Source organism: Trachypithecus francoisi, unplaced genomic scaffold (genome assembly GCF_009764315.1).
Source record: "Trachypithecus francoisi isolate TF-2019V2 unplaced genomic scaffold, Tfra_2.0 Lachesis_group0, whole genome shotgun sequence".
NCBI lineage: Eukaryota > Metazoa > Chordata > Mammalia > Primates > Cercopithecidae > Trachypithecus > Trachypithecus francoisi.
Window position 1 is genome coordinate 31,170,380 of NW_022681453.1, and position 27,629 is coordinate 31,198,008.

A 27,629-nucleotide genomic window follows, 5' to 3' on the forward strand; every position below is an offset into this window, starting at 1 on the left:
CAATAAGTGATCAGATTCAGGTTCAATTTTCTGGGAAGACTACTCCATATGCAATGTGTTGTGCTTCCATGTATAATGTATAAATGTATAATGTTTAGTTATTTCTCTTCTTATGATGTCACTGATCATAATCATTGCCTAGACCTGTTTGTTCTTTAGGACTTGCAAATGCTAATATTCCAATTCTATCATTCCTTCTTCATGTGTTACTTGAAGCGCTCCTACAAGGAGAAACTTCTCCTTATCTGGTTGGTCTGAAGTACAGTCATGAGGAAATACATGATAAACGCTTGATTCTTTCCTGTGGTTCATCAGTTTGCAAAATATGTTAGCTCTCTGTCATCCTCCAAAAGTGACCAAAGAGATGGGTCTTTTTTTTTTTTTTTGAGATGGAGTCTCGCTCTGTCGCCTAGTAGTGCAGTGGCATGATCTCGGCTCATTGCAACCTCCACCTCCTGAGTTCAAGTGATTCCTTTGCCTCAGCCTCCAGAGTAGCTGGTATTACAGTGCCTGCCACCACGCCTGGCAAATTTTTGTATGTTTAGTAGAGATGGGGTTTTGCCATGTTGGTCAGGCTGGTCTCAAACTCCTGACCTCGGGTGATCCACCTGCCTCGGCCTCCCGAAGTGCTGGGATTACAGGCATGAGCCACCGCACCCAGCTGGAGGTGGGTCTTTTAGTTAGTATTAAAAACATTTGAATATATTTGATGTGTTTTAAACCACTTTAGTTATTTTCCTTACTAATGCTCAAACTGTCTGTCCCCTCTTTGATAGTGAGGGCCTACTCTAGTAGCCTCCTAAGTTCTTTTGATAGGACGTTAGTAGCTTTTGATAAGTTTGTTAATTTTTTGACTTTTTTCTTATCAACCTGAGAGAATAAACTTTGCTTTTTGACATGCCAAAATGTTCCTCCCCACCACCTCCAGTTACAAAATCCCGTCAGCATTTCCTTTGAGATTACTTTTGCATCTGTCTCTTTCATTTTCCTTTGCCTGGAGTCAAGTTCAATTCATAATGGCCCAATCATGAGGTTGTTAACAGTTCCTCCTTTACTTGGTCCCCTTTTAAAAATCTTTTCTCCTTACCTGCACCAGAAAGATTTATCCAAAAAAGAAAAGAAAAAACAGAATCTGCCCCAGCTGGCCCCCAGTTTACTCTGAATTTCCTGACACCTGTCTCCATCTTCATGACTTTGTTGAAGACGATCCATAATTTCCACTTTGAAAATTCCAGGAACATTATCAGGCCTCAGTTCAAAAGCCACCTCCCTCCGGGAGTTTTACAGGCCATGAACCACCTTTATTTGCCTTTTTCTTCTGACATTTTTCCCTCAACACTTCATATCTGAGTTACTTATTTACATGTCTACGTAGCATTGAATGAATAACTACAAACATAAAATAACTCAGATCAGAGATATGTTACTGTTATTTCCAATATTCAATTACTCCTTTATTTTAAAAAATGTTTAAAAGATACTCGACTAATAACATTTTCTGGCACCCGTTTCCCAGTTCTCCAGTGAGATATAAATGAGCTACAGCTCCTAGAAAGTCCATCTAAGCAGTGGCTCAAATGCTTTATCTTGCACTTGACATATTAATTTTGCACAAAGGAAATGAGCTGAATTCCTAAATGAACAGTAGGACAAAAGGGAAAATATCACTGTGATCAGTGCCACTTTTATCACGTCTTTCTGGAAGCAGAAGAAAAGAAAAAGAAAGAACTTCCAGAAAATAATTCTACCAGGTCAAGTCAGAATGAGTTCTATCATACTTAATAACATTGTTTTCAGTCTTTATGGCCTATGGTCAAGAATATAGTGATATTCTTGTGAGAAAGCATCTAGGGCCAGGTGTGGTGGCTCACACCTATAATCCCAGCACTTTGGGAGGCTGAGGTGGACTGGTCACCTGAGGTCAGGAGTTCAAGACTAGCCTGGCCAACATGGTGAAACCCCTCTCTAGTAAAAATACAAAGAATTAGGTGGCACGGTGGCAGGTGCCTGTAATCCCAGCTACTCGGGAGGCTGAGGCAGGGGCATCACTTGAACCTGGGAGGTGGAGGTTGCTGTGAGCCGAGATCGCGCCATTGCACTCCAGCCTGAGCAACCAGAGCAAAACTCTGTCAAGAAGAAAAAAAGAAAAGAAAAAAAAAGAGAAAAGGAAAGGAAAGAAGAGAAAAGAAAAGAAAGCGTCTAATACATACATGACAGCCAGATCCAGTGGCTCATGCCTGTAATCCCAGCCCTTTGGGAGCCTGAGGCAGGTAGATCACTTGAACCCAGGAGTTTGAGACCAGCCTGGGCAACATGGCAAAACCCTGTCTTTACAAAAAATACAAAACTTAGCCAGGTGTGGTGGTGCGTGCCTGTAGTCCCAGTTACTCGGGAGGTTGAGGTGAGAGAATTGCTTCAGCCTGGGAGGTTGAGGCTCCAGTGAGCTGCGATCTTTCCACAGCACTCTAGCCTGGGCGACAGACAGTGAGCCTGTCTCATTAAAATAAATAAATAAATAAAACATACATGACAAAATAAGTAAAAAGAAAGGTTGAATTATCTCATATTGGTGTCATTTCATGCTCAACCTACTGCCGTGCCATTCTCTGCATCTGAGCATTTTCAAAGCCATTAAAAAAATATATTTGGAATGAACTAAAATGCAGAAATGTCACCTCAGAAAGTTTTTATAGTTATTTGCTTGTCATCAACTCCAACTCACAAGCTTAACACTTCCTAAATTATATAAATTGAGAGAGAATTTGTGTGGTTGGAGTTGATAGACTAAAATTACGAACCTCCCTGTTAAAACAGTAGCTTTCTCTCTATGCATTCCTTTTGTAGTTTTGCCTTGTGAAGGTCACGGCAAGCAATCAATGTATCTGGTGGCAGGAACATTCATCTTTTTTGGTGCATGAATTTTGCTCTATAGTTTCAAATATAAAGAGTGTCATTTGAAGCTTCAAATCACTTCTCTGAAGGAAGACACTCTTATTAAAGAATAAAATGTTGGGATACGACTATAGGATTGGGTACTCTTTATAGTTGCTTTCCTATGTGATGTGGGTGAAAACTATCACTGGGTGGAGAAAAATCTAGGTTGCAAAAGATTGCATGTTATCTTTTGGTTTGCTGGGATTGGGTAGTTATGAGTAACAAGAAGTTCCATTTTTCTGATCTTCTTCCCAATATAAAGCCTCTACATTGAGCCTGAAAATTATTTCCTGTTTATGCATGATAAATTGTTTATTTAAAAAGGCAAAGAGTAAAATTAAAATAGAGATGGAGTGCTAGTTTTCTAAACTTTTTAAAAAAAGTTGACTGTCCTTTATATTTCATATGTTTTTATTTCAAAGATTCAAACATGGAAATATTTATTCAATACAATATCTTTTAGTCTGAGATGTGTTTTTATTTATTTTCGGAAACAGAGTCCCACTCTGTCACCCAGGCTGGAGTACAGTGGCGTGATGTCGGCTCACTGCAACCTCCGTCTTCTGGGTTCAAGCAGTTCCTGTGCCTCAGCCTCCCCAGTAGCTGGGACTACAGGCACGTGCCATCATGCCTGGCTAATTTTTTTTTTTTTTTTTTGTCTTTTAGTAGAGATGAGGTTTCACCATTTCACCATGTTGCCCACGCTGGTCTGGAACTCCTGACCTCAGGCAATCTGCCCACTTTGGCCTCCAAAGTGCTGAGATTACAGGCATAAACCACTGTGCTTGGCCTAAAATGGGTTCTTTAGAATGAACCCTATTTAAAACAAAATATATATCTCAGCATGGAAGTTGGATTCCTCTCTCTTAAGACATCCTTGATTTTCACTAAATGTAAGTTCTGATTATTTTTCAAAACACCTATAATAAAATTATCCTGATTTTAAATTTTTTAAAGATTTATGTACTGTGTTATCATGCCATGATTAGTAGTAATACAGAAGTAAATATTAGCCAATGGAATTAGAATAAAAAGTAAAAATATATTAGAAACCAAGCAGTTATTATTTTCATTTACTATAAATGATTGTCAGGAAGCACCAAGAATAGCTTAAAACTATTTGGAATGCCAAGCAATAAATAGTTTTAAAAATTATGGTTAACTTAAAAACATTTAGCTGAAGTAGTGAATCACAAAACATAAGGTGTCAAATGTCTAGTTTTGCGTATAATTTATAATTATTTGCCAATTTTGGGGGTATAGGATTTCAAGTTTGCCTTTATGCATGAGTTCACTGATTGAAGTTTCATACCCTCCTTAACACACAGCATATCTGGCTATGATTTCCAGTTTTTGCTTCTTTAAAGAAGAGACAAAAATTAAGATGCTTGTAGGGCAACATTATCAAAAAATCCTTTAGATTTTTATAGCTTTTGCCTAAAAATTTTACTGTAGTTTTGCCCAACTGCAATTTAATATTTTTAGACAGAATTGAATCTTCCCAAAGGTAATCAACTTGTTTAATATAAACAGAGACTATTCTTTGTTTTCACAATAATATGTCATTAAGTTATACAATATTTAATTACGGAATTGCAGTAACAACTGAAACAGAAGCTAGCGGAAACAGGCTTGGAAAGTATAATTATTCTTGGTGCGCATACAGCTCAGCTGATAGGGACAGAAGTGCTCAGGTGTATTAGAGAATAGCCCATTAGCCCTGAGCTCCTATGTTTTGCAGAGGGAATAGAGGGCTTTGGTCAATGCAAGAAGTTAGTGAAAGAAGATCAAGTAGGAAATGTTACAATTTACTTAGGAATAAATTTAACAATAAATGTATAGGCCATGTACATTGAAAACCACAAAAGTAAATTGAGGTACATCAAAAACTTTTGAATCAATGCAGAGATGTTCCTAGTTCCTGAGTGGGGTTTCAATGTCATAAAGATATCAGCTTTCTTTACTTTAATCTACAGATACCATGGAATTTAGGTGAAAGTCCAAGCAATTTTTTATTTTAAAACTGGTAAAATCATTAAAAATTATTTTTCCAAAGAATAAAAAAATGCAAGAAGAGTCATGGATATTCTGAAAAGTAAAATCAAAGGAACTTTATAAATGCAGCCAAACTATCATAAACTTAAAATGATGGAATCACCATAGTTATGATACAGGAAGAAAAAATTAGATTACTGGCTTTCTACCGAGAGCTCAAAAATAAATTCAAATATTAATAATATTGATAATAAGAATTGAGTGCATTTGACATTTGCATTATGAATTTAACACAACTAGAGAGCAAATAGGTTTAATCTATGATGTTGAACAACTGGCTAGTCATTTGAAAAGTCATTCATACATCATTCATTACACCAATACAAATTTCAAATGAGTAAAAAATATAAAGGTAAAAAAATAAAACACTATAAGTAGAAGATATGTATGAGCAGTTTTATAATCTTTGGATAGAGAAGGTCTTTCACTGCATGAAGCCCAGAAATTATTAAGAGGAAAAGTAGATTTTACTGCATTCAAAAATTCTGTTCAACTAAACAAAAATATGTCAAACAACATAACAAACATAAAAACGGTCCACCACAAATGACAAAACTTAAATTGCACCAATATGACAATGTTAATACCACTAAAATAGAAATAGCTCTTAAAAACTAAGAAGCATAACAATGGATGGAAGGTAACAGAATTTGTGAAACAAAAAATATAAAGGGGCAATAAATATGTAAAAAGGAAATGCAAATACAGAATTTTAAAAGTAATGCATCGAGTTGGCAAATCAGAAAATAATGTCTAGTTTTAACATGGGAAATGAGACTCACTCATGTTCCACTAGTGGGAGCGTAAATTTCTACAGATACTTTGGAAATTGGTAACAGCATTTTAAATGTATATATTCTTTATATTAAAGACACATATATTTGGAGAGTATAGAAAGATAAGTACACAAAGATGCTTACTGCAGAATGTATCTAGTAGTAGCAAAAAAAGAGAGAAATCAATACAACTGGCTAAATAATCTTACATCCATAAAATGGATTGCTACAAAGCCATTTAGAAGGATGACATGGTTTTACTGACATGGAAACATTTCCTATATGTAATGCACAAAAAAGTAGGTTGCAAAACAATATATATAGAATTATTACTTTATATAAAAGTATATATATTAATCTCTATATATCCGTGCGGATGTATAAATATATATTATGTGCTTAATGGATGTCTTTGGGTGGTAAGGTTGGGTGTTGGGTGAGTATTTCAAATTTCTATTTTATGTATTTCCATATACTTTTCTATAAAATGTTTATTTTTGTTTATAGAAACTGTAAAATTTAACAATATTTTAATGAATCATTTTGCTTATCTTTTTAGTTATAATAAAAGTTATTTTGTGCTAAAACATGATTTACATCTACAACAAAGTTTTTGCTTTTTAGTTTTAACTAAATTAAATCTAGAGCTAAGAAGAAAAAAGAAGTTGCTTCCTACAAACAGAATTCTATTTCCACTTTTGTCTAAACGTAAATATTCAAAATAAAGAGTTAAGCTAATAAATCCCAGAATTCCTGTTTTAAAGAGAAATACAGCAGGAGGTCAACAAGTTTTGACTGTAAATAAGAAAAACTACAGCTCAAACTGACTTACAACAAGAAAATTTACTATTTTATTGGAAGTCCAGATGAAAGGTGGGCTCCAGATCTGGCTTGATGGTGTATGTAGACCATTATTGTCATCAGGAACTCAAGTTATTTTCATAGCTCAGCAACTTCACTATCTTCAGCCTTGGCTTCAGCCTAAATTGAGTCTCCTCATGGTTCTAAGATGGCTGCCAGTACCAATTATGGTACATGCTTCCTTCCATCGAATCCATCAGGGGAGGAGGAGCAAAACCTCTTTTTTTTTTTTTTTTTTGAGACGGAGTCTCGCTTTGTCACCCAGGCTGGAGTGCAGTGGCCGGATCTCAGCTCACTGCAAGCTCCGCCTCCCAGATTTACGCCATTCTTCTGCCTCAGCCTCCCAAGTAGCTGGGACTACAGGTGCCCGCCAACGCGCCCGGCTAGTTTTTTGTATTTTTTAGTGGAGACGAGGTTTCACCATGTTAGCCAGGATGGTCTCGATCTCCTGACCTCGTGATCCGCCCACCTCGGCCTCCCAAAGTGTTGGGATTACAGGCTTGAGCCACCGCGCCCGGCAAAACCTCTCCCTTAAGCATGGAATACACGTCCTCCACTTTGGTCTGATTGGATCAACTTAGGTCACCTGGGCACCTGACCCGTGAATCAATTGTATTCCAGTATAGTGCTGTGTGTTGATGGGTCGGAACTTAGCTGTATCTACTTCTAAAGCTGGGAATGGGGTATAATTTTTCATACCTGAAAAAGTTACAAGTCTGTTTGGAACTGGGGAGTGAATAACAATTAGGTAACCAATTGTGTCTACTAAAAATGGGATATATAGATATTATATTTAAAATGTACAATAAAAAGCTTCATTTGAATTTCAATTGGCTGTTCATACTGATTAAACACACTAGGTAAATTTGTAGTTTATCCACTTTAATAATATGTGTTGAGTTCAAGGTTATGAAACAAGTGTAGATTCTCATCCAATGTAAAATGTCTTATATCACTATTTTCCTGAAAAATCTGCTTTATGATAGCCCGGCTAATTTGCAAATAAAAAAGAAATTACTGTATTCTAGATACCTTTGTTGCTATCATATTTATAGAAAATGTTTGGATTTTTAAAAAATCTTAGGAATGAATTGTTATTGTTCTGAAACCACAGCTCAATGACAAAGGTAGTATTGAGTAATAGATTGTGCTGGAAACAAAAGACTATGCCAAAGGATAATGATTAGAGAAAGCTTTATATAAAAGTGTTTGGATGAGTACACAAGACAGAAATGCACAGAGTTCTTGCTGCAATTAGGGAAAGAGGAAATGTTCTGGATCACAAATCTCCCTAAATTTGGGCATATACAATAAGTATAATGTTGAATTTGGTTTTTCCTTTCCAGCGATCTTTACACTACATTTATTGCCAGATCATAAGGAAGTAAACACAAGCTATTAATTTGGTTTAATATTTAACTTATGCTGCAACAGACCTAGCTTTCTTTAGTGAAAAGTAATGGATTGTTTTCCACACACAAGCAAATGGAGGCGAGAACAAGTGACACATTACGCTCCTCTTTAAGAGCTCAGCATGGCCTTCTGACTCAAATGCTAATTGAATATTGACGGAAAGATAGCTTTGGGCTCTCCACATAGAAAGAAAACTATGAAAAGCTCTTTGGACTAAATGGCAAATCTACAATTGCTTAGAACTGCTGCTTCAGGGGGAGACATGCTTCTGATTAATTGAAACAAGTGCACATCTTAACCAGTGTCTGTTCACTTTGAAGGTCTATAGTGCTGAATCATAATACACAGCAGTACATAGGCTGCCTGTGGAAAGAAGATAGTAGAAAGAAATCCTTTTCTTTGCTCCACTGCTAGGCAAACAGGAAGGCTGACAAATTATATGGGGCTTTTGTCAAAACTCATAGGGAGTTGTTTCCAATCTGGCCATGGAAAAATGCTGGAGCAAATCATGTACTCTGCAAATGAGACATTGGTTTTTGTTGACAATATTCTTCAGAAAATATAAAGACTCAAGGTGCCTTATGGGAAAACACATCACTTCAAGACAAGGTCAAGGCCAATCACTCTCTATTTGCCAGTCACCCAGAAGTCTACATTATCTTTGATGGACCCTCTGCCTTGGTTTAGTGTTATTTCCATTGGAGCTACTCAGGGATACAGATCATTTTCAAAGACTCCCCACTGCCTACCAAATAAAGGACAATTGACAGTCTAGTAGCATTCAGTGTTTACCACTACCTGGTCCTAAGCTACCTTTCTGATCATGCCTTTTGTGTGCTCTTTACTGTAGTTTTGCTTGGCTTTTGTCTTTGCTCATGCTGTCCCTAGCATACCTGTTCTTCCCACCCATGTTCAAATCCTACCTATTCCTCAGCTGCAAATGCAGCCTCCTCTAGGAAGCAGGCCCTTTGGTAAACAGTGTAGTGTTTGGAAGCCTTTCAGATGATGTAATGACCTGGTGACCCAGCAATATCTGAATCTTACCGTAAACCAAAATCTCCTGTTCTCTTAAGAGAGCTATACTGATAGATGATGATGACAAATGGAAAATATCATCATCTCTCAGTATCTGCAGGAGATTGGTTCCAGGACTGCCCCATTCTGGCATATACTAAAATCCCCAAATCTGCACATACTCAAGTCTCACCATTGGCCCTGTGGAACCTGCGTAGGAAAAGTCAGCCCTCACTTTGCATGGCTTTCACATCCTGCTAATATATTTTCAATCCTCGGACTTGCACAGTTCAAACCCATGTTGTTCAAGGGCCAGCCATAAAATCACTCTATTAGAACTTTCGAAGACTAGGCTGGAGCCTTTCTCTACTCCCATGCCCAGATCCAAACCTTACCACCTCTATTAACACATAAAAGATAGAAAAGATGGTACCAAAGAATGTGCAAGAAGAGACAAATGATTGGGAATCTTATGCTTCCTATTTATGCAAATAACTCTAACCATTAAATGTGGTCCATTCAATAACTTTTCTGTAATCTTACCACTAAGATAAGACTCCTTCCACTTAGGGAGGAGTGAGAAAGGGCAGGGAGTTTGAAAGTACCCTATTCTCTGGGTGCCTATGCAAACTTAGGTTGGTTTGGGGGATGAAATAATGTGGGAGAAAGGACAAATCCAAGATTCTATTTTAGTGTGGTTGGGCACACTGAAAGTTTTCTCCCCAGATTCCAAACTGACATCACAAGTCAGGCTTCCTCCTCTCTCCTTCTATGGGCTTGACATAAACCTGGGTTTATTGTGGGGCTCATGTTTTCTTGGGGCTGGATTAAACTCCATCTGGATCCTTTAGGTCAGCTGGAAGCCAGATGGAATCACATGTTCATTCTCTGAAATGATGCCAGGTTCAACCCTATGAGCTTTGTCCAAGTGTCATTATGTGCTTCACAATGTTATGCAGAAGAGTTTTTGCACCAGCAGGGGCGTATCAGAATATCGGTCACTGAAATTAAATATAACTTAAAGGGCAGGCACCTTGCTTTACATTTTTAGAATTTATGAAAAAAAAATGAACATTCATAGCCCACACATTGTGACAAGTACATAAAAGTTACTATAAGAAAATGAAGACAAAGGTCAACAATTGCTGTAGGGAAATGCCTTTGAACTATTGATTCAAGACATTTCTACATATAGGCATTGATTTTTTGATATTTTTCTACAAATCTCCCCACAAAATTATAAAACTGATCTGTGCTGGATAAAACATTCAAGCCTAATTCATGACCTTTCCTTACAGTGTGAAGAAATTTATAGCTTCTTTTCTCTCCTTTCCCCATACCTTCCAGACATTTCGCTTAATCTTCTTAAGATGCTACATTGGTCATGTCATTGTCCTGCTCAGAATTCTTCAGCAGTTCTCTATTGCCTACAATGTGAAGTCCCCCACTCCTGAATCCCCTTACCTTGGTGAAGGGCATCTACCATCATGAACCAACCGTTGTTCTTATTTTCTGTCCAATATTGGAATCTTATACAATTGTATTTGTCTGTTCATATGTGCTCAAACTTGTTGTGCATTATCTCATCTCTAAAGAGAGTTGAAAGTATCCTTCCCTTCTCTCAAAATGTATCACACTGCTATCACTTGATCTTCTCAGTCAGCTTGAGGCTTAGTTCAAATACCACTTCTTCCACCAAGCCTGGCCAAAGGCTATTTCATTCATTAGGCAATAGAGGCATGGGGACTGGAGCCTTGAAACTCTCCAAGGCACTAAAAAAAAATCCAAGATCCTAAATATTGTCTTAAAAATATAGGAATAAACATGAAAAATCTAAATTAATATTCAATTAAGTGACTTCCAAACACATATTGACTCCATTAATTGTTAAATTTAGTCCTCATAAAAATACTGATACCATTGAAAACAATGGTGGTTTGTTGTTGTTGTTGTTGTTGTTTGTTTTTAGACTGAGTCGTGCTCTGTCACCAGGCTGGAGTTCAGTGATACTATCTCAGCTCACTGCAACCTCTGCCTCCTGGGTTCAAGTGATTCTCCTGTCTCAACTTCCTGAGTAGCTGGGATTACAGGCTCGCACCACCACGCCCAGCTAATTTTTGTATATTTAGTAGAGATGCGGTTTCACCACGTTGGCCAGGATGGTCTCAATCTCTTGACCTTGTGATCCACTCGCCTTGGCCTCCCAAAATGCTGGGTTTACAGGTGTGAGCCACCACACCCTGCCAAGGTTTTTTTTTTGTTTGTTTTTTTAAGTTTTCACGGATTCCTCTGAATGCACCATGATTCCTGAAAAATCATAGTCATTTATTATATAGACAAATAGCTTCGAAAGCAAGATTGAAAAACATACATTCCAGTTTTTTCAATAACCAAGTAGATGTGAAATGTGACATACATTTAAAATTTTTATGAGGTGAGGTGGACCCTCTAAAAGTGTGAATCACTATGACTTTCACAATTCTGCAATAAAATAAAGATTAAATAAAATGAAGCAATTTTTTAAAAAGTCTAAAATGGCTCAGGCCATTCTTATTGTAAATCCAAGACTGACAGTGCAATGGGAGGAAGCCCTAGGTGCAGTTAAGTGGTCCAGGTTGGTGCTCTGTAGCCCATTCCAACCAGTGGGACTTCTCCAGACTTCACTTTTACTTATTACAAAACAGGAATTTATAACATGTCTCACATATACTCAGAAGGTTGTTTTAATGAAGCAATGAAATAATCTCAGTGGATAGGCTACAAATTGTAGAGAATATATATTACTATTCTGAATAGTTATAAACCAACAATCATGAACTCATGTATCACCTATTTATTGAACACCTATTTTACATACATACAATCTGTCAGACACCTGGGGAGACTAAATGATCTCTGCAGAGTCAGGAGAAAGAAAAAGAAACAGTTATACATTGAAGTAAGGTGTGCTGAATGCCTCAACGTAATTAACATAGCACATGGTTAAGTGTGAAGGCTGGAGTCAGACTGCCTTGGCCCCAACCCATGTACTGTATCTGTGACCTAAGACAAGTTTCTTATCTGCTTTTCCTCTTGGTTTCCTCTTCTGTAGGACTGGGTGATTGATTAGTACCTATCTTACAGCGTTGCTATAAAGATTAAATGAAATAAGGCTTGTAAATATATAGAAGTGACTACACAGGGTAAAGGGCCAATTAATGCTATTTATTCCTGTACTTTATAACTGAGTGTTACCTTCTACCTAGGAAAGTAATGGAAGGCAAGGTAGGGAGGGCTTTTCAAGCAGGAGTGCAATGATACTGAGGCTCACAGAGAGCAATGAACACCACAGGGATAAGTGGCTTAATGGGCTGAAGTGAAGGGTGTGTGCAGGAAAACTGCAGTAATTAAGCCTGAATGGGGAGTGAAGATCTACTTATGTCATGCAAGTTTCTATTTTATCCTGTGTAGGCAACAGAAAGCTACAGAAGAATTCTCAGCCATTGTTTGAAACAATGGTATCAAACACAAGCCATGACTGTATTTGTGTTTCAAAAGTATCACTCTAGTAGTGGGTAAAGTATGGGCAAGAAAAGGGGCAGAGAGAACCGTGAGAACTTACTGCAAAAGTCCATGCAAGCAATCATGTGGGCCCAAGGCAGGACATTAGTGATGAAGATGAAGTGAAGGAGAAAAACAACAATTTCCTCAGGAGAAACATGGAGAGGACACATGCATTCTTTGGTGGTGAGGATGAACAAAGATTTTTTTTTTTTTTTTTTTTTGAGATGAAGTCTTGCTCTGTCGCCCAAGCTGGAGTGCAGTGGCATGGTCTCAGCTCACTGCAAGCTCTGCCTCCCGGGTTCACGCCATTCTCCTGCCTCAGCCTCCTGAGTGGTTGGGACTACAGCCTCCGTCCACAGCGCCTGGCTAATTTTTTTGTATTTTTAGTAGAGATGGGGTTTCACTGTGTTAGCCAAGATGATCTCGATCTCCTGACCTCATGATCCGCCCACCTTGGCCTCCCAGAGTGCTGGGGTTACAGGTGTGAGCCACCGCACTCCGCCTCAACAATCAAAGATTTTAAGATGAATTGCACATTTGTGCCTTGGCCAGCTCAGTTATATGGTAGCGCCACTGGGTGGCCATTCACTGAGTTAGAAAATACAATGGGAAAGAATCTAGATGAGAAGAAAAATTGTATCATTGAATGGTGTGAGGACACTGAAAGGAGATACCATGGAGGTCAATGCTCCTTCAAGTGAGCTCGGTAGGCCTGTGTCATCTGTGAACTACTTCTTATTGGCCGTCACTGAGATAAAGTGCTTATACCAGAGATTACATCAATTTAATCACCATGCATACTGCTCAATACAGCTGACAACTTTTATAGCAAGACTTTCCTTGCAGAAGAAAGTAATGAGTTGATTTACATTCTAGTCCAAGTTCTTTAAAAAGCATTTACTGACCTGCACCTGTCTGTGGCCACACCTTTAGCAGCACTGATGCAAATGGCTAGATGTATGGGTCTGGCAGTCTGGCAAGAGGCCTATGCTGGAGACAAAAGATTCGCAAATTTTAAGTGTAGAGATGTTAGTAAAGTCAAGTTAGTGATGGAGTTGCTGAGAAAGATGGTATGGACAGAAGAAGAGGGCTGTGTTTGTTAGGACTACCATAACCAAGTATCACTAACTGGGTAACTCGAGCAACAGACATTGTCAGAGGCTAGGTGATGATCAAGGTGTCATCAGAATAGGTTCCTTCTAAGATGGAAGAATCTGTTCCATGCCTCGCCACTAGTCTCTGGTACAATTTGTGGACCATCTTTGGTGTTCCTTGCTTGTAGAAGCATCACCCCAATCTGTCTTCCGTTTCATGTGGCATTCTGTGTGTGTGCATATCTCTGGGTCCAGATTTCCCCATTTTATAAGGACATCAGTCATAATGGATTATAGCCCACCCTAATGACCTCATCTTAATCTTTCAAATAAAGGCACATTCTGAGGCAGTGGGGGTTAGGAATTTGACATATAAATTTGGGGGGAACATAACAAACCCATAACAAGAGCCAAGAATGGAAATCTAGGAAACACCAATATTTACAATTCAGACACTCACCCTGTCCTGACTTAGTCTACGTCAGTGTATCTCAACTTCTCAACCAGATTGCTAGGTTCCTAGAGGTCAAGAAGGCCATCTAAAATGACTTTACATACTTTTTCTACAGGATCTAGTGAGTTTCTTGTACAGAAAAGTGGTTCAAACAACATTGTCTGATGATGTATAACAAACAAAACTTGAATATGGAAGAACCCCCAAGAAATGTTTTGAACACAGTATGTTATGACACACTGCCTTATAGACAACAGTTGCTATACTTGTCAGAAAAATCGCCAATGTACATGTTCAGGATGTATTTCAACTCATTTGCTTAAACAACTCTATGCCTACCATTCACACCAAAAGGCTGTTTTTCTACATGGGCAACAGAAGGCATAATTATTTGCAAGAATTTTCAATGTTTTCCCTTTGCTTTCCTAAGAGGCATAGTAGATTCTTCTCTGGACCACTCAGCATGTTTGCCAAAATCCCATTATCTTTTTAAAAGCATTACCACTCCCAGAGGATTTGCAACTTAGCATGTGCTCCTGGAACACTTAGGGATTAAAAAAAGAAAAAAAAAAAAGTTAACTTCAAAGTATCTCAGAACTTTTTTACTGCACAGAAGTAATTCTGAGAAGCACATGATGAGTTGATATTTTCTTCCCATAGGCTACTGAAAAGACATCAATACATTATCAATTTATTTCATATCTCTCGATTTTAGAATGGTAGACAGCAGATTGGAACACTTGAGGGCTCGATAATTCAATTTATTTTCAAACCTTTTTCCCACTTGTTAAAATAAAAGGAATAACACAGCAAAACTAATTTTCTTTGACTAGTGAAACGTATCAGAAAAGTCCATATCTAAGAAGCAGTTTCACTTTTTATTGATGTTTTATACATAGCATATTCTTATTACCATATCCAATAAGCAGTAGCTCTATAGTTATTATTTATTTATACCTTAACTATACCCAGAAAGGACTTTAGGCCACTTACAATAAAATAACAGAAAATAATGCCAAAATTCTGTAAGAGAATAAAAGTAGAGAAAATAAGCACATTTATTTATGCCTAAAGATGTAAAACTTACAGGTTCTGTGATACAACTTTGGCAACATTGTGGCTGACCGTAAATTAAACAGCCTGATTTTCACTAAATCAAATGAAATGTCCTTAAAAATGCATACCCAGTATGAAAACTTATTTCTTTGGCTTCTGCTGATTTTAATGTTTGATCACTTAAACACACACTATGGCGATTCAACTAGGATTCACCCATTGCAAGAGATTCATAAAGAAGACTTCTCTCTATAATGGATCTAGAAATTTGTCACTTTTTGGTATTAACAAACAAAGTTAAGAGGTAATAGATAGAAGGTTTCTGTAACATAACTTATTTTGAAGTCATTTGATAATTGGTTAACTCTGAGAAGCTTTTATAAAAGTAAAAATTACAGAGACAACGTCTCTGTAATAAAGGTGACTGTATTTAAGACTCTTATTATTTCCTCTCTCTGGAAGCTCTCTAGGAAATAAAGCATCAGTGTGAAGTCTCAACAGTTGAACACTTACTGAACACCTACTACATGTCAGGTACTGTTTTGGGAATCTTACAGTCTAGTGAGTGATAGGCATGTGTAAAAAGGGTAATTTAAATATAAAGTAAAAGAGGTAAAAGGAACGATTGACTAAGGAGTTATGGTAGTACTTAGCCCACTACAAAGCTTTGAGTAAGATTTCCTAAAGGAGATAACACTTGAGTTATAATAATGAAAGGATGAACAAGAGTGAATCGCGTGAAGAAAGGTGAGAAAGACATTTCACAATAAGAAACAGTATGAGCAAAGATACTGTAGTCTGAAATACTATGGAGGAGTTTGGGGAACTAAAATGCAAGAACACTGTTTTTATTGTTACTGATAATATTTGCCCATATACCCCATATTAAACATTTTAGATAAAGATTTTAAGCAACTAACATGTTTTTTCTCTTACAGTGCTTACTATTTTTTCCCCATTTTACAGATCAGGAAACTAGGAAGTAAAGACATGCATAATGTTCCCAGGGTCACAAAGTCAACATGTCACAGAGCTGACCAGGAATTTGAACCAGGGACTGATAGTCTACAGAGTTAGAAGTCTTAGTCTCTGTACTCTGTTGCATATTACCTACTTATGCAAGTCTTACTCTATCTAGATATATAAAGTTTTGAACATATATGCTTAGAATTTACTCTCTACACAAACATAAAAGTATTTTATGAGTTCATTTTTAATGGTGATAATCAATATGGTAATAGTCAATATCATTAGTATAAACCAACATTTTTAAAAGAGCTATTTGGATCGAGAACGAAAATATTAGGACTTGAAAAAGGCAGGTGACCTATTCAATGATAACAAACATAGTGTCTTTCCTCATAGTGGTTATGAAGAAAATAAGGAACTCTGAGGATCCCATCATTTACCAGTTGAGTGACCCAGCATCCCCTTATCTGAGTCTTCTGATAAGCTTGTGACAAATCTTCCCGTGTACATGTGCTTGACATTAGCCATTTAAAATACCTCCTATGAGTTCTATCCATGTTGCTTTTGTTCAAAGTGAGGTTTTGAAGCCAGACAAATGGGTCCCTGTTTTTTGTTCAAAGAAATACAAGTGAAATGTCTCAACAAAAGTGGAAGAACAGAGATGTATTATACCCTGGACCCCACCTGGTTTGTAGGTGATACTCTAATCATAACTGCCTGCCTTCTGGTATTCTTGCATTTTAGTTCACCAGACTCCTCCATACTGTTTCATGGTGATCATCATGATAATAGCAATAATGAATGTAAGACTTGTGATAGCTAGTACTTCATATATATTAACTTGCCCAATCCTTTCAGATAAAAACATTGCACATATCAACTTAGCAATAACAAGAGCTAACACTTGTATTGCACGTACACATTCCGGACATTGTTCTAACTGCTTTACTATATTATCTCAGTTAATTTTCACAAGAACCCAATGATCAAGGTACCACTGCAATTCCCATTTCATTCATGAGTAAACTGAGCTCAGAGAGGTTGTCTAAGATCACAGAGCAAGTTAGGGGTACAGCAAGAAAGCAAACCGAGGCATTCTAATTTCAGAGTCTATGTCCTTAACCACTGTCCTTCACTGTCCATCAATATATCAATAGCAAGAGATAGACTCAATGCATTGGCTGAATTCATCCCCCTTTCCTCATCTATTAAAAACAGAAAAGTAATCATATCACATGCCTAGACTGACAAATGAAAAAGTAATAATTCTGATAATTGGCCCTCCAATTTGGAAAAAAAGTATAAATCTAATATCAACAAGAAAACTACTACAGTTGCCAGAGACAAGGAACACAGAGTTCTAAATCTCAGATACTTCTCTTGGATGCTTTACAGGGGCCAGGGTCAGATCACTGATATTTGTTAAGCAATTGTAAAAGGAGATAGTGTTGGGCAGGAACCAGATAGCTGGTATCCCACCATCCAGATTTATGTGGTGGATGGGTATCTTGGACCAATTTAGTTAAAAGTGATTAACATTATATTATTTAAATGATGGTTGGGTAGTCTTATTTCCATTGCTTTTTGCAAATCCATAAAAACTCAGGCCCAGTGTTGTCATATCTTCCACTTGTAAGAGAAGCCAGAAATCCAGATTTTTTATGCGAAATATTTTGATAGTTTTAAATGTTGAGAACTAATTCAAAATTTGAAAAGTGCTTTGTGGACAAAATACATTTGTGGATCAGTTTCAGCCCATAGGCCACAGTTTACAATCTCTCATGTAGTCTGCAGTCTTATAACCTTTTGGAATTTCACCTTATGTGAATATTTAGACATTTGAACTAATGAAATCTAACTTCATCTCTAACCATCTTGGATTCTTTAAGACACTGACTTGTTTTGTAATGTAAAATCATACCAAACACAAGTTTGAATGAATTTATAAGTCTTGGTAAAAAGTAATCTCATTGTTCAGAAAGAATTATCAACTCCTATATCTGGAGAGGACATTAGAAATTATCTGAAGCTTGTCCATCCCCTCTCCACATGAAAGATTAAGAAATTATCCCAGAGACTTGCCTACAATCAGTGGTTCATTAGTGGCAGGGTTTGAGCTAAAACACAGGTTTCAAAATACAGGTTGAGTATCCCTTATCCTCAATGCTTGGAGCAGAAGCGTTATGGATTTTTGCAGGATTTTAGAATATTTGCATTATACTGGTTGAGCATCCCTAATCCAAAAATCTGAAATCCAAAGTGCTTCAATGAGCATTTCCATTGAGCATCATGTCATGATCAAAAAGACTGATTTTGGAGCATTTTAGATACTATATTTTTGAATTAGGGATGCTAAATCTGTATATCCTTTCCCTTCATCATCTAGCTTTTTTCATTCTGTTATGGAAGTCATTTAGGCTCCTAGATCCTGCCATTCCTGCAGTCACTTCCGTACCAGTCTCTTCACTTACATGCACCAGTAAGTCACTCACCCTCTTTTTTGATTTAGCCTGGGTTTCTGTCACTTAGAACCAACAGAATCTGACTGACATTGTCTAACAGTGACTCTTTTCCACATTTCTGCTACCTAGTGTTCTTCTCCAGACTGGAACACCTGTTTTTCCTATGCTTACTCAAATGAAACTAATTTTTAAAGACCTAACCCCAGTCTCTATGAAGACTTTTTTCTACTGTTGTGTCCAACTGTGTGTGCATGACTCTTACTTCTTCCTTCCCCACTTTAGTAGTACTTTTTTTTTTTTTTTTTTTTTTTTTTTTTTTGTTGAGACGGAGTCTCGCTCTGTCGCCCAGGCTGGAGTGCAGTGGCCGGACCTCAGCTCACTGCAAGCTCCGCCTCCCGGGTTGACGCCATTCTCTCGCCTCAGCCTCCCGAGTAGCTGGGACTACAGGCGCCCGCCATCTCGCCCGGCTAATTTTTTGTATTTTTTTAGTAGAGACGGGGTTTCACCGTGTTAGCCAGGATGGTCTCGATCTCCTGACCTCGTGATTCGCCCGTCTCGGCCTCCCAAAGTGCTGGGATTACAGGCTTGAGCCACCGCGCCCGGCCTCCACTTTAGTACTTCTAATCAGCGTCTTACAACTAAAACTTTCTTATTCAGCTTATTTGACATATACGTATGTTATCTTCCAAACTAGAAATAAGCTCTCCCAATTCAACAACCACATCTCACAGGTACCAATTGCTTCTGCCGTCGAGCCTGGTTGAGCACTTGGTGCAATGAGCAACTGGTCAGTTATTTAGAACATATTTCTAAGTTAGAAGTGTCATCATTCCAGCTTAAGTTTTATAGACACCTGTCCCCAAATCACAAATACTGGTTAATTTCAATATGATAGCTTATGATTGTTTATTAAATTTGCTTTTGCAGTGGGAAGATCCCTAAATCATTTGACTTTCATCATTTTACTCAGTACAATTCTTCAGGGATGAAACATTTCCTTTGTTCTTCAGTCCAGTTTCAGGGAATCACAAGCCTATTCCAGGTGTGTAATGAAACAAAAACCTCTCATGGTATTCTGCATCTTCAGAAAGTCTCTGCTATCAGTGCATAACAGCGGCTTCCCAATGCACCAAGGAAAATGGGGAGTTGGGGAATGCCAAAAAGCCCATTTAAATAATTCGGTTCTTCCCCTGATGAAGAAGAGAAACAATTCTTTTTGAAGAAAACTTGGTTTAACAGTCTCTTTGTTCTCTCAAAAGGTAGAATTTTTTTTAGAATGCAAATCATATGTTGCACTAACAAAGCAAACCTTAAGAATTTTGAGTGGTAGAACCAAGTGCCTCAAAATATATCTGAATAGACAACTTTATTATTGATTCAAAACACACACATACTTGTGCTGTCTCTCACACACATATATAGTTAGCTAGCACTAGGTCTTGATTTTTATGAAAGGTATGGCTTTTGAGTCTTGTCCAAATAAAGCCAAGTAAATGAATAAGGAAAGAATTTCTATGGTTATGACTCAACATTAGCCGTAATTTCATGGGCAGATATAAGCTGAATCATATGGAAATGAGTAGCTTGAACTTACAAGACATTTGCCCTCTTGAATGAAATAGGAATTGCTGTGTAATAGACAGTTTTAAGGATTACCCTTTTCCCTCATCATACACAGACACACATGTATACTATATCTATGTATGTAGACACAATACTCATTTTAGGCTATTTGAATAACTCCTACCTCATTTAAAAAATGGTCATGTCAATCTAAATATTACATGAGTTGCTAACAGTGCCTGCTTTTACATTCCTTAACTATACGTAGCTAGTTCACACAAGGTAGCCAGCCACCCATCACCGTTACTACATAATTTAGAAACATATGGTATAGCTTTGCCATGCCAACTTCTAGGTATTCACTCTACCATTCTGACAAAAGAAGAAAAAGCAAAGAACTGCTTTCCAAACTGTCATTTCTGAGCTACTGAAACATACATTGTTACATTCTGGTGGGGAGATTTCTGTTTTGGTCATAAATTATTATTGCCACCATGTTATATATAGATTCACAGTAATGTAACATAATATACCAGTAAATGATAGAATGTGTTTTTCAAATAGTCAGTTTAAAGTCCTCTCTTTAATTGGGAAGATTGTTGGACTGCTCTTTTTCTTAGTAAAAGTGAAACCAAAGTAATTACCAAAATTATCCAAGTGATGGTAGTCTCCCTCTGTTCCTTCCAAAGTGTTCTTCTGAGCCAAAATCTTTTTCCTTTCAGCTTAAACGACATAGTAAAGTTGGTATAGTCTAGTGTTCAAATTTACCCACTCACAGTCCATCCCTCTCCTTCATATTCTTTAAGAAGTTAAACCGAAGCATCTACTTTGCCCATAGTGACTATATTTGATGGGTGTCCAGAGGAAGAAAGGAGGACCTCTCTCAATTCAAAGAGAAATAACTCTGGGTAAAGAAGTACACCTGACCCGTTGTTAGGATTCTAGGGCTCTTTTTATCTTAGACTATGTCTAGCCAGTATCTCATATTAAAAAGACAGGATTTGGGATCAGAATGCCTCACACTTCAATTGCCATCTTTTACCCATCTACGTGGTGCTTTAGGCAAATAAAATTTCCTTGTTTTTAAAAAACAAGGATGGCAATCTGTACATTGTTAGAGTTAGGAGATTTAAAAAATGATTTAAGAACAGAAAAAATTACTTTGGCTAAAAACTAAGGAAATCTGAATAAACTACAGACTTTAGTTAATAATAATGTATCAATATTAGTTTATTGTAACCCATGTCCCACACTACTGCAAGATATTAAGAAGGGAAATTAGATATGTAGTATATAGGAACTCTCTGTACCATTTATCAATTTTTCAGTGAATTGAAAGCTGTTCAAAAAGAGCCTATTCAAAAAATGATTGATGTGCCTTTCACATAGTAGGCACTTGAAAAAGTGGTAGTATTGTGATATAGATTATTTGGTTTCACACGGTGCATTATACTCTGTACAATATGCTCTTTTCTCCATAATTCAGCAATTCCTTTTCATAGATTCTATCTCTCTGACCTCCATGTCACCCTATCCCTTTCTCTACATTTTTCTTCTTTTTCTAGTTCATCCTTTTCTATTCTACTGCAAACTCATGTTTAGTTTACAATTAGTTTATCTTTCTTCAAGACTAACTTTAGCTCATCAACTCTATTTGTTGGCTTTAAACTTTACCACAGTGATTATGCAAACCTTTTAATTACTCTCAATGATTGCTTATTTTTTAAAAATCAGAGTTCCAAGCTTTCTACTTGAAGGAGCAAAACACACTTTTCTAGAAAGGCATTAAAAACTTACAGATATAGCAGTGAAAAATATTTTTGTAATAAGGATATATATATATAATTTTTTTTTAAATTTAGCTTCCCAGTATAGCCAAAAGCCCTGGGATAGCTTCAGTGGGATAAGTATTTAGCAATAGTTTGCTGTGATAACTAAAAATACTTTGACCAAATGCCAGTGTTATCAATCTGTCCTGGAGTCTCTCTGATGTTAAGGTCATGTGTAAAAATGGAACCAGCATGCCCCTCAAAACCACAGCTTTGCGTGGATTCAGGTAAAACATACAATCAGATCAGAAAAATCTGGCCTCATAATGATCACTAAGGTGGCTGAAGGTTCTGTTTAGAAGAACTGTATCTCTGTGGGATTTCTTTCTCCATGCTAGCTCTGGACTTAAGCATCTATTTAAAGGACAGAACTCTAGAGACTTTGATAAATGTGTCTAGACACCCCGCCCCCCCACCCCTTTCAACCTAACACTTAAAGTCACAGTTTTCATTGTCAAAGGAATGGGATATTTTTGGATGGTGCTGTTATTACTGGGATAGATTTTGGAGGTTGAAGTTCCCATGCTATAAAGACACAATTACAACAGGAATTCCAAACTGAAATGTGAAACATTAGGCCCCGTGAACTCAACATCCAACCTTAAAATAATATCCCAAAAACTTTTACTGCTCTGAGGATACTTTTGCTCTACTGCAGTCCAAAATACGAACTGAAAAAACAAGGGGCCACAGATAGAGATGGAGAGCCGTGTGTGTAACCCACCTCCTGTCTCTCACCCTGGAAATGAGTTTTATCTTTTAATGAAACGATATCCAAACTCATGATGGCTGAAATAAATCATCAGTGCTGGGTGGTGTGTGTACACATGTAAGCAAAACAAACAGAAATCTGTGCTTACTCAAGGTAAGGGTGGAGAAATATGGAAAAACTAATGCTACTACAGCAACATGTTATTTGGTCTTAAATGGCAGCAACCGAAAAATTCACTGTTTTAAGACACTAGTCTCACAATCTTGATGGGGTTACGACTGGCCTCTCACACTGCCTCTCTGACTGGCTTTTCTGATAGCTGAAGTGCTGCAAATGTATTTAAAAGAGAGAATAGAACGCTGACTTTCTTCACTAACTCACTTCAAAGAGGTGCCTGACTGCTTCTCTTCTGCCCCCACCCCCCGCCACTGCCCCTCATTTTGCAGTAACCCTCATGCCTTTCTCCAGCTAAAGAACAGCTGATAGAAATAGGCGCCTTAAAAAAAAAAAAAAAAAAAAAAAAAAATCAAAGGCAGCGCAGAGCTGCCTCAGCCTTGCCCCAGCCTCAGACAGAAAAAGCTTTTGATGCCTCTGATTGCGAGGCTTTTTGCAGCTATACTTTATCAAGGCAGCAGTGGCAGGGCTTGGAGGACCCAGGCAAGCCAGAAGGTGGCGGCGAAGTCACCTTGGGAAGAGGAGAAGAGGGTCAAAGAGAGGAAGGCGGAGGGGCTGACCCGGACGGAAGGACCAGAGGAAGTGCCCCTGCTCTGGGGTCAGTGAGGAAGAACTCCAGCCATAAGGAAGCAGCGCCCCAGGACCCTTTGGGGACCCTAGTCGGTGATCGGCTGACCCGGGCAGGGAGAGGAGGGTGCCCTTCGCAGAGTCACGGGAAGCTTCGCCTTCCGGGTTTGCTTTCTCCCGCCTGCCCCTGCGCTTGCTCTCCGCCCCAGCGAGCGGAGCGCTGCTCCAAGACGCTCTTCTCCCTCCACCTCGGCGCCCCCACTTGCCGTTGCCCCCGCCCGCCGACCGCACGCCCAGGAGGGCGGGCCCGCAGTTGAGCGCAGCCGCCCGCCGCTGGAGAGCGCTGGGAGCCCTGCAAGCGAGCAAGGCCTCTCTGGGCGCCGTGGGCTGCAAGTCACTCCCCGAGCCTTTCGTGCCACAAAGCGGGACTTGCCTACCTCGCTCTCCCCAACGCTCCCGGGCTGGGGGGCTCCGGCACGCGGCGCTGCGCTCCGCGGCCCTCGCGGGTCCCAGGCAGCTCCAGGAGCGCTCCAGGCTGGGTTGGGCCGGGTCTGGGCGAGTCCGGCCGCTGGGAAGGGGCCCCGTAGCCCTTTCCCCAGGGCGCGGTCTCCACCTCTCCTGCTCCTCCTCGCCAGCTGCGCCTCCAGCTCCCATTGTTCGCCCCGCCCGCCTGGCGACGTCCGGGTGCTGCTCCCTGGGCCTCCCAGGCGCACCTACCTTCTGCTGCCGGCGAGCCATGTCGGTGGGCTGCTTGGCATTAAAGGGGTAGGCGATGCAGCGCATCACGAACACATACAGCTGCAGCCTCTTCTTCCTCTCCTCCTCCTCTTTCTGCAGCCGCTCCAACTCTTCCTTCTCCTTCTCGCTCACCACCGACGGGCTGGGGCTGGAGGGCCGGCCGCCGCCAGCGCGGCTGCTGGGTTGCAGCCCCCCGGCCCCGCCGCCGCTGCTCGCGCCGCTGCCCCCGCCGCCGCCTGCGCCCACCCCGGCTCCGGCGCCGGCGCCCCCTAGCCCGGCGCTGCCGGCGGAGCCCTCGCTGGTACGGCTGGGAGACAGGCGCGCGCCGGACGCGGCCGAGCCGAGCACCTCCTTGCCGCTCTCCTCCTCCACGATCTCATCCGATTCTTCTTCGCTGGACGAAGGGTCCAGCATAGTGGCGCCTGGGGAGCCTGGGGTCTCTGGAGCCCCCGGCTTGGAGTGCAAAAGGTGGGGGGCGCTGGAGGCAGCCGGGGATCAGCTCTCCCGGGTGGGCGCTTCTCCTCAGCTCAGGGAGCGAGAGGGCTGCTGCTCAGCCTCGGCCGCCGCGACTGATCCTCTGCCCGGCGGTCGCGAGCTGGGCGCAGACCCAGGAGCGCGAAGGGAGGAGGGGAAGGGAGAGGTGCGTCCGTGGACTCGAGGTGGGCAAGTGGGAGAATCAATTGCAAGCCCTGAGCCCGCAGCCGGATGCCATCTGCGGCCGCTGAAGGAGGCGCCTCCAGAAAAGATGCCGAGTGTTGCAAGCTGTCGATGCAGCCAAGAGCCGAAGAGGCATCTTGCCGATTGGGGAGGGAGCGGCGCTTACGTGTTTATTGGCTTAACTCTCCCGTGTCCGCGGCGTAAAGGGCTGCTGCAGAAGGCTGGAGCGGGGAGAGCGCGGAGCGTCCTCAGAGCCTCAGTACTTCTGACCCCAATACCTTGCCACCATCCTCCCCTGCCCCCTTCGTGGATAATTTTTTTTCTTGATCTCTGGCTCTCATTGCCTCAACCCCATTTCCCCTCCCGCGGACAAAAAGTTCTTGGGGGAGGGAGAAATCCGGAAACCAGCAGAGCGGGCTGTTTGGAGACGCTAAATCGAGAGGTCTCACTTAGAAGGAGGAAGTCCGTGAGATCTTATGCGGGAAAGAAAGGGTTCATCTCATCCCCAGGCTTCTTTACACCTGGGGCGTGGAGGGGGGCGTGGGGGCTGGGCAACGTGTTTGTCCCACCTGTGAAAACTCTGATTCCAGCAACTTATTCCACATGCGCCCAGTCTAATTAAAATATAAGTTAATCAAATTTTGAATGGATTGGTGTTTCGACCAGGCAACTCAACCATTTATGTAGCGCCCCCGCCCTTGCCTACCCCCCACCCCCCACCCCCAAAATCTATGATGAATCTTCTTCAGTTCCTAAGACCTGGGAATGCTTTCTGCTGAGGTGAGCCTACTAGAGAAATAGAAGGGTTTCTGGTTGCTTAACTCTCTCTCCATTCTTACTCGGTGGAGGCTTGGGGACCCCGCGATCAGACAAAGACACCCTAAGAACTCAGCGGCGTCAACATCTAATGCGTCGACTGTCGCACTCTCTTCACCCCTGCCTCTTGGGTAAACTATTAATACAAAGCAGCAGATGGTGCCTGCCTTCCCCCTGCTCCTTTCACTTAGGCCAATAAACCCGGTGAACGAGGGAACTGGCCAGGGTGCTGAATGTAACCTGCGACCCGCAGATGGATGAAAACAAACCACCAGCCACCTTCAGAACTTAGGCTATCTAGAGACCTCTCTACTTCATCGCCTATATTTATGTATTTTCTAGTTCCCTAATTATCTGTGGATACTCGTGGGAGTTACTTTAATAGTGTAGAATGAGTTTAAAGTTTAAATCACGTTTGTCTTTACGTATTTTATAATTTACCATCAGTTTCACAGTAAGCTTTGAGAGTAAACTGACCTGTTTGAGACCTGCAGAGGAACTCAAAACAACTCGTTTCACATCAACCCCAACAATTCTGTTTGATCTTTTGAATTAAGTACTTGGATGGCTTATATTTGACTTCACCACCATACCTCAAGGACACAACTTTTGTGGCAATCACACATTTGGTAACAATATAAAAATTTTTTAAAAAATTGAACAGTGTGGGGATTGTGACAGTTTTGCAGCCTCACTTTTCTTCTAAAGAAGTACAGGATGTTCAAATCATGTGGTATTGGTTTTTCTGGAACAGAAAATATAGTAAGCCAAACAATTGATCAACAACCTTTATCCAGCACCTTTTAATGAAGTAACACATTGTTCTAGGTGCTTGGGATAGATAGAATTTTTAGAAGGCATTCTCTTAAAGAGTCTATAATCTCCTTTGGGAGTTACAACATAAACATGTGAAAAAGATTGACAGCACTTATTTTGAGGCAGCATATCAACAAATCCAGGTCAGTAAAATGCAAAAAGCTTGCATGAATGAAGCAACTTGAAATGAAGGGAATCATAATTCTCAAAGAAGAGAATAAAATCTTAAGGGAAGAAACCATATACATGGGTGGTGAAAAGAAAAGGTATTGCAAGTGGAAAAAGTGGTTTGCAATAGTAATAGGGCAAGGGATCAAGTAAGGTTAAAGAGTGTTATGGAAATCAGGTGTGGGTAGGTGACAGGAGGAGGAAAGAAAGAGCTGAAATTATAATCCATTTGGCAAAATAAAGGGACCATGTTTAGGACACAAATTAAGGAGTATGTGATTATTTGGGGAGGAGATGCTGTTGAAGGCCAGAAACAGGTCATTTACTGATTAAATATTTCTTCTGAAGTCTCTTTAGGCATTTAAATACTATCACATCAGACACTGGTGGCAAAGTGACCATGAATTCCATCTACAAAAACACTTGGAATTTCGTGATTGCTGTAATAAAGTTTGGTATTTTTACAAATTCCTTTGGGATTATGTGGGTTTTTTCCAGGTATAGTCATTAATATAGAAACTTAATATCCACCTTTTGTAAATTACATAAACCTATTATTTGGGTATTAAACATAACATTGCTTACATAAATCTAACAATCTTCTCAATTCCCCCCAAGAGTATTCAATCAAAGAGGCTTAAATAGATTTTACCAGAAATACTTCCATATTTTTTTTCAAATGGTGAGCATTGCTGTCTTTCAAAATATACACCCTTTCAAAGACATCTCTTACCTTAGCTGAAAGTCAATTCAGTGTCCTTGGAGATATTCTAACTATTTGTTAGTGTTGAAGATAAGATATGCCAACCAGAACTTTTGAGGCATCTGAAGTAGGAATTGTGACTTACCTAAATGTACATTTTGATAACCAAGGAAAAACAATGACCATAGAACACATGCAAAGGCTCTTAACTTTTGTCTACCTCTTGTAAGTATTTGTGCTCTTATTTTTAAAAAT

The 27,629-nt window shown here is 39.7% G+C and overlaps 1 protein-coding gene across 14 annotated transcripts in view; it reads right to left on the reverse strand.

The window, feature by feature from the left end:
• CADPS (calcium dependent secretion activator) overlaps nucleotides 1-25,017 on the reverse strand; it is a 487,588-nt gene extending 462,571 nt beyond the window's left edge. For 11 of the 14 annotated variants that reach the window (XM_033210318.1, XM_033210317.1, XM_033210316.1 and 8 more), the window contains exon 1: nucleotides 24,194-24,984. In XM_033210318.1, coding sequence (XP_033066209.1) covers nucleotides 24,194-24,628 — 435 coding nt within the window. In that variant the 5' untranslated portion in view covers nucleotides 24,629-24,984. Of the gene's footprint in view, nucleotides 1-24,193 lie in introns of all 14 variants that reach the window. The other 3 variants (XM_033210312.1, XM_033210307.1, XM_033210309.1) reach the window with 2 other exon arrangements.
• Between the last annotated feature and the right edge of the window lie 2,612 nt (nucleotides 25,018-27,629).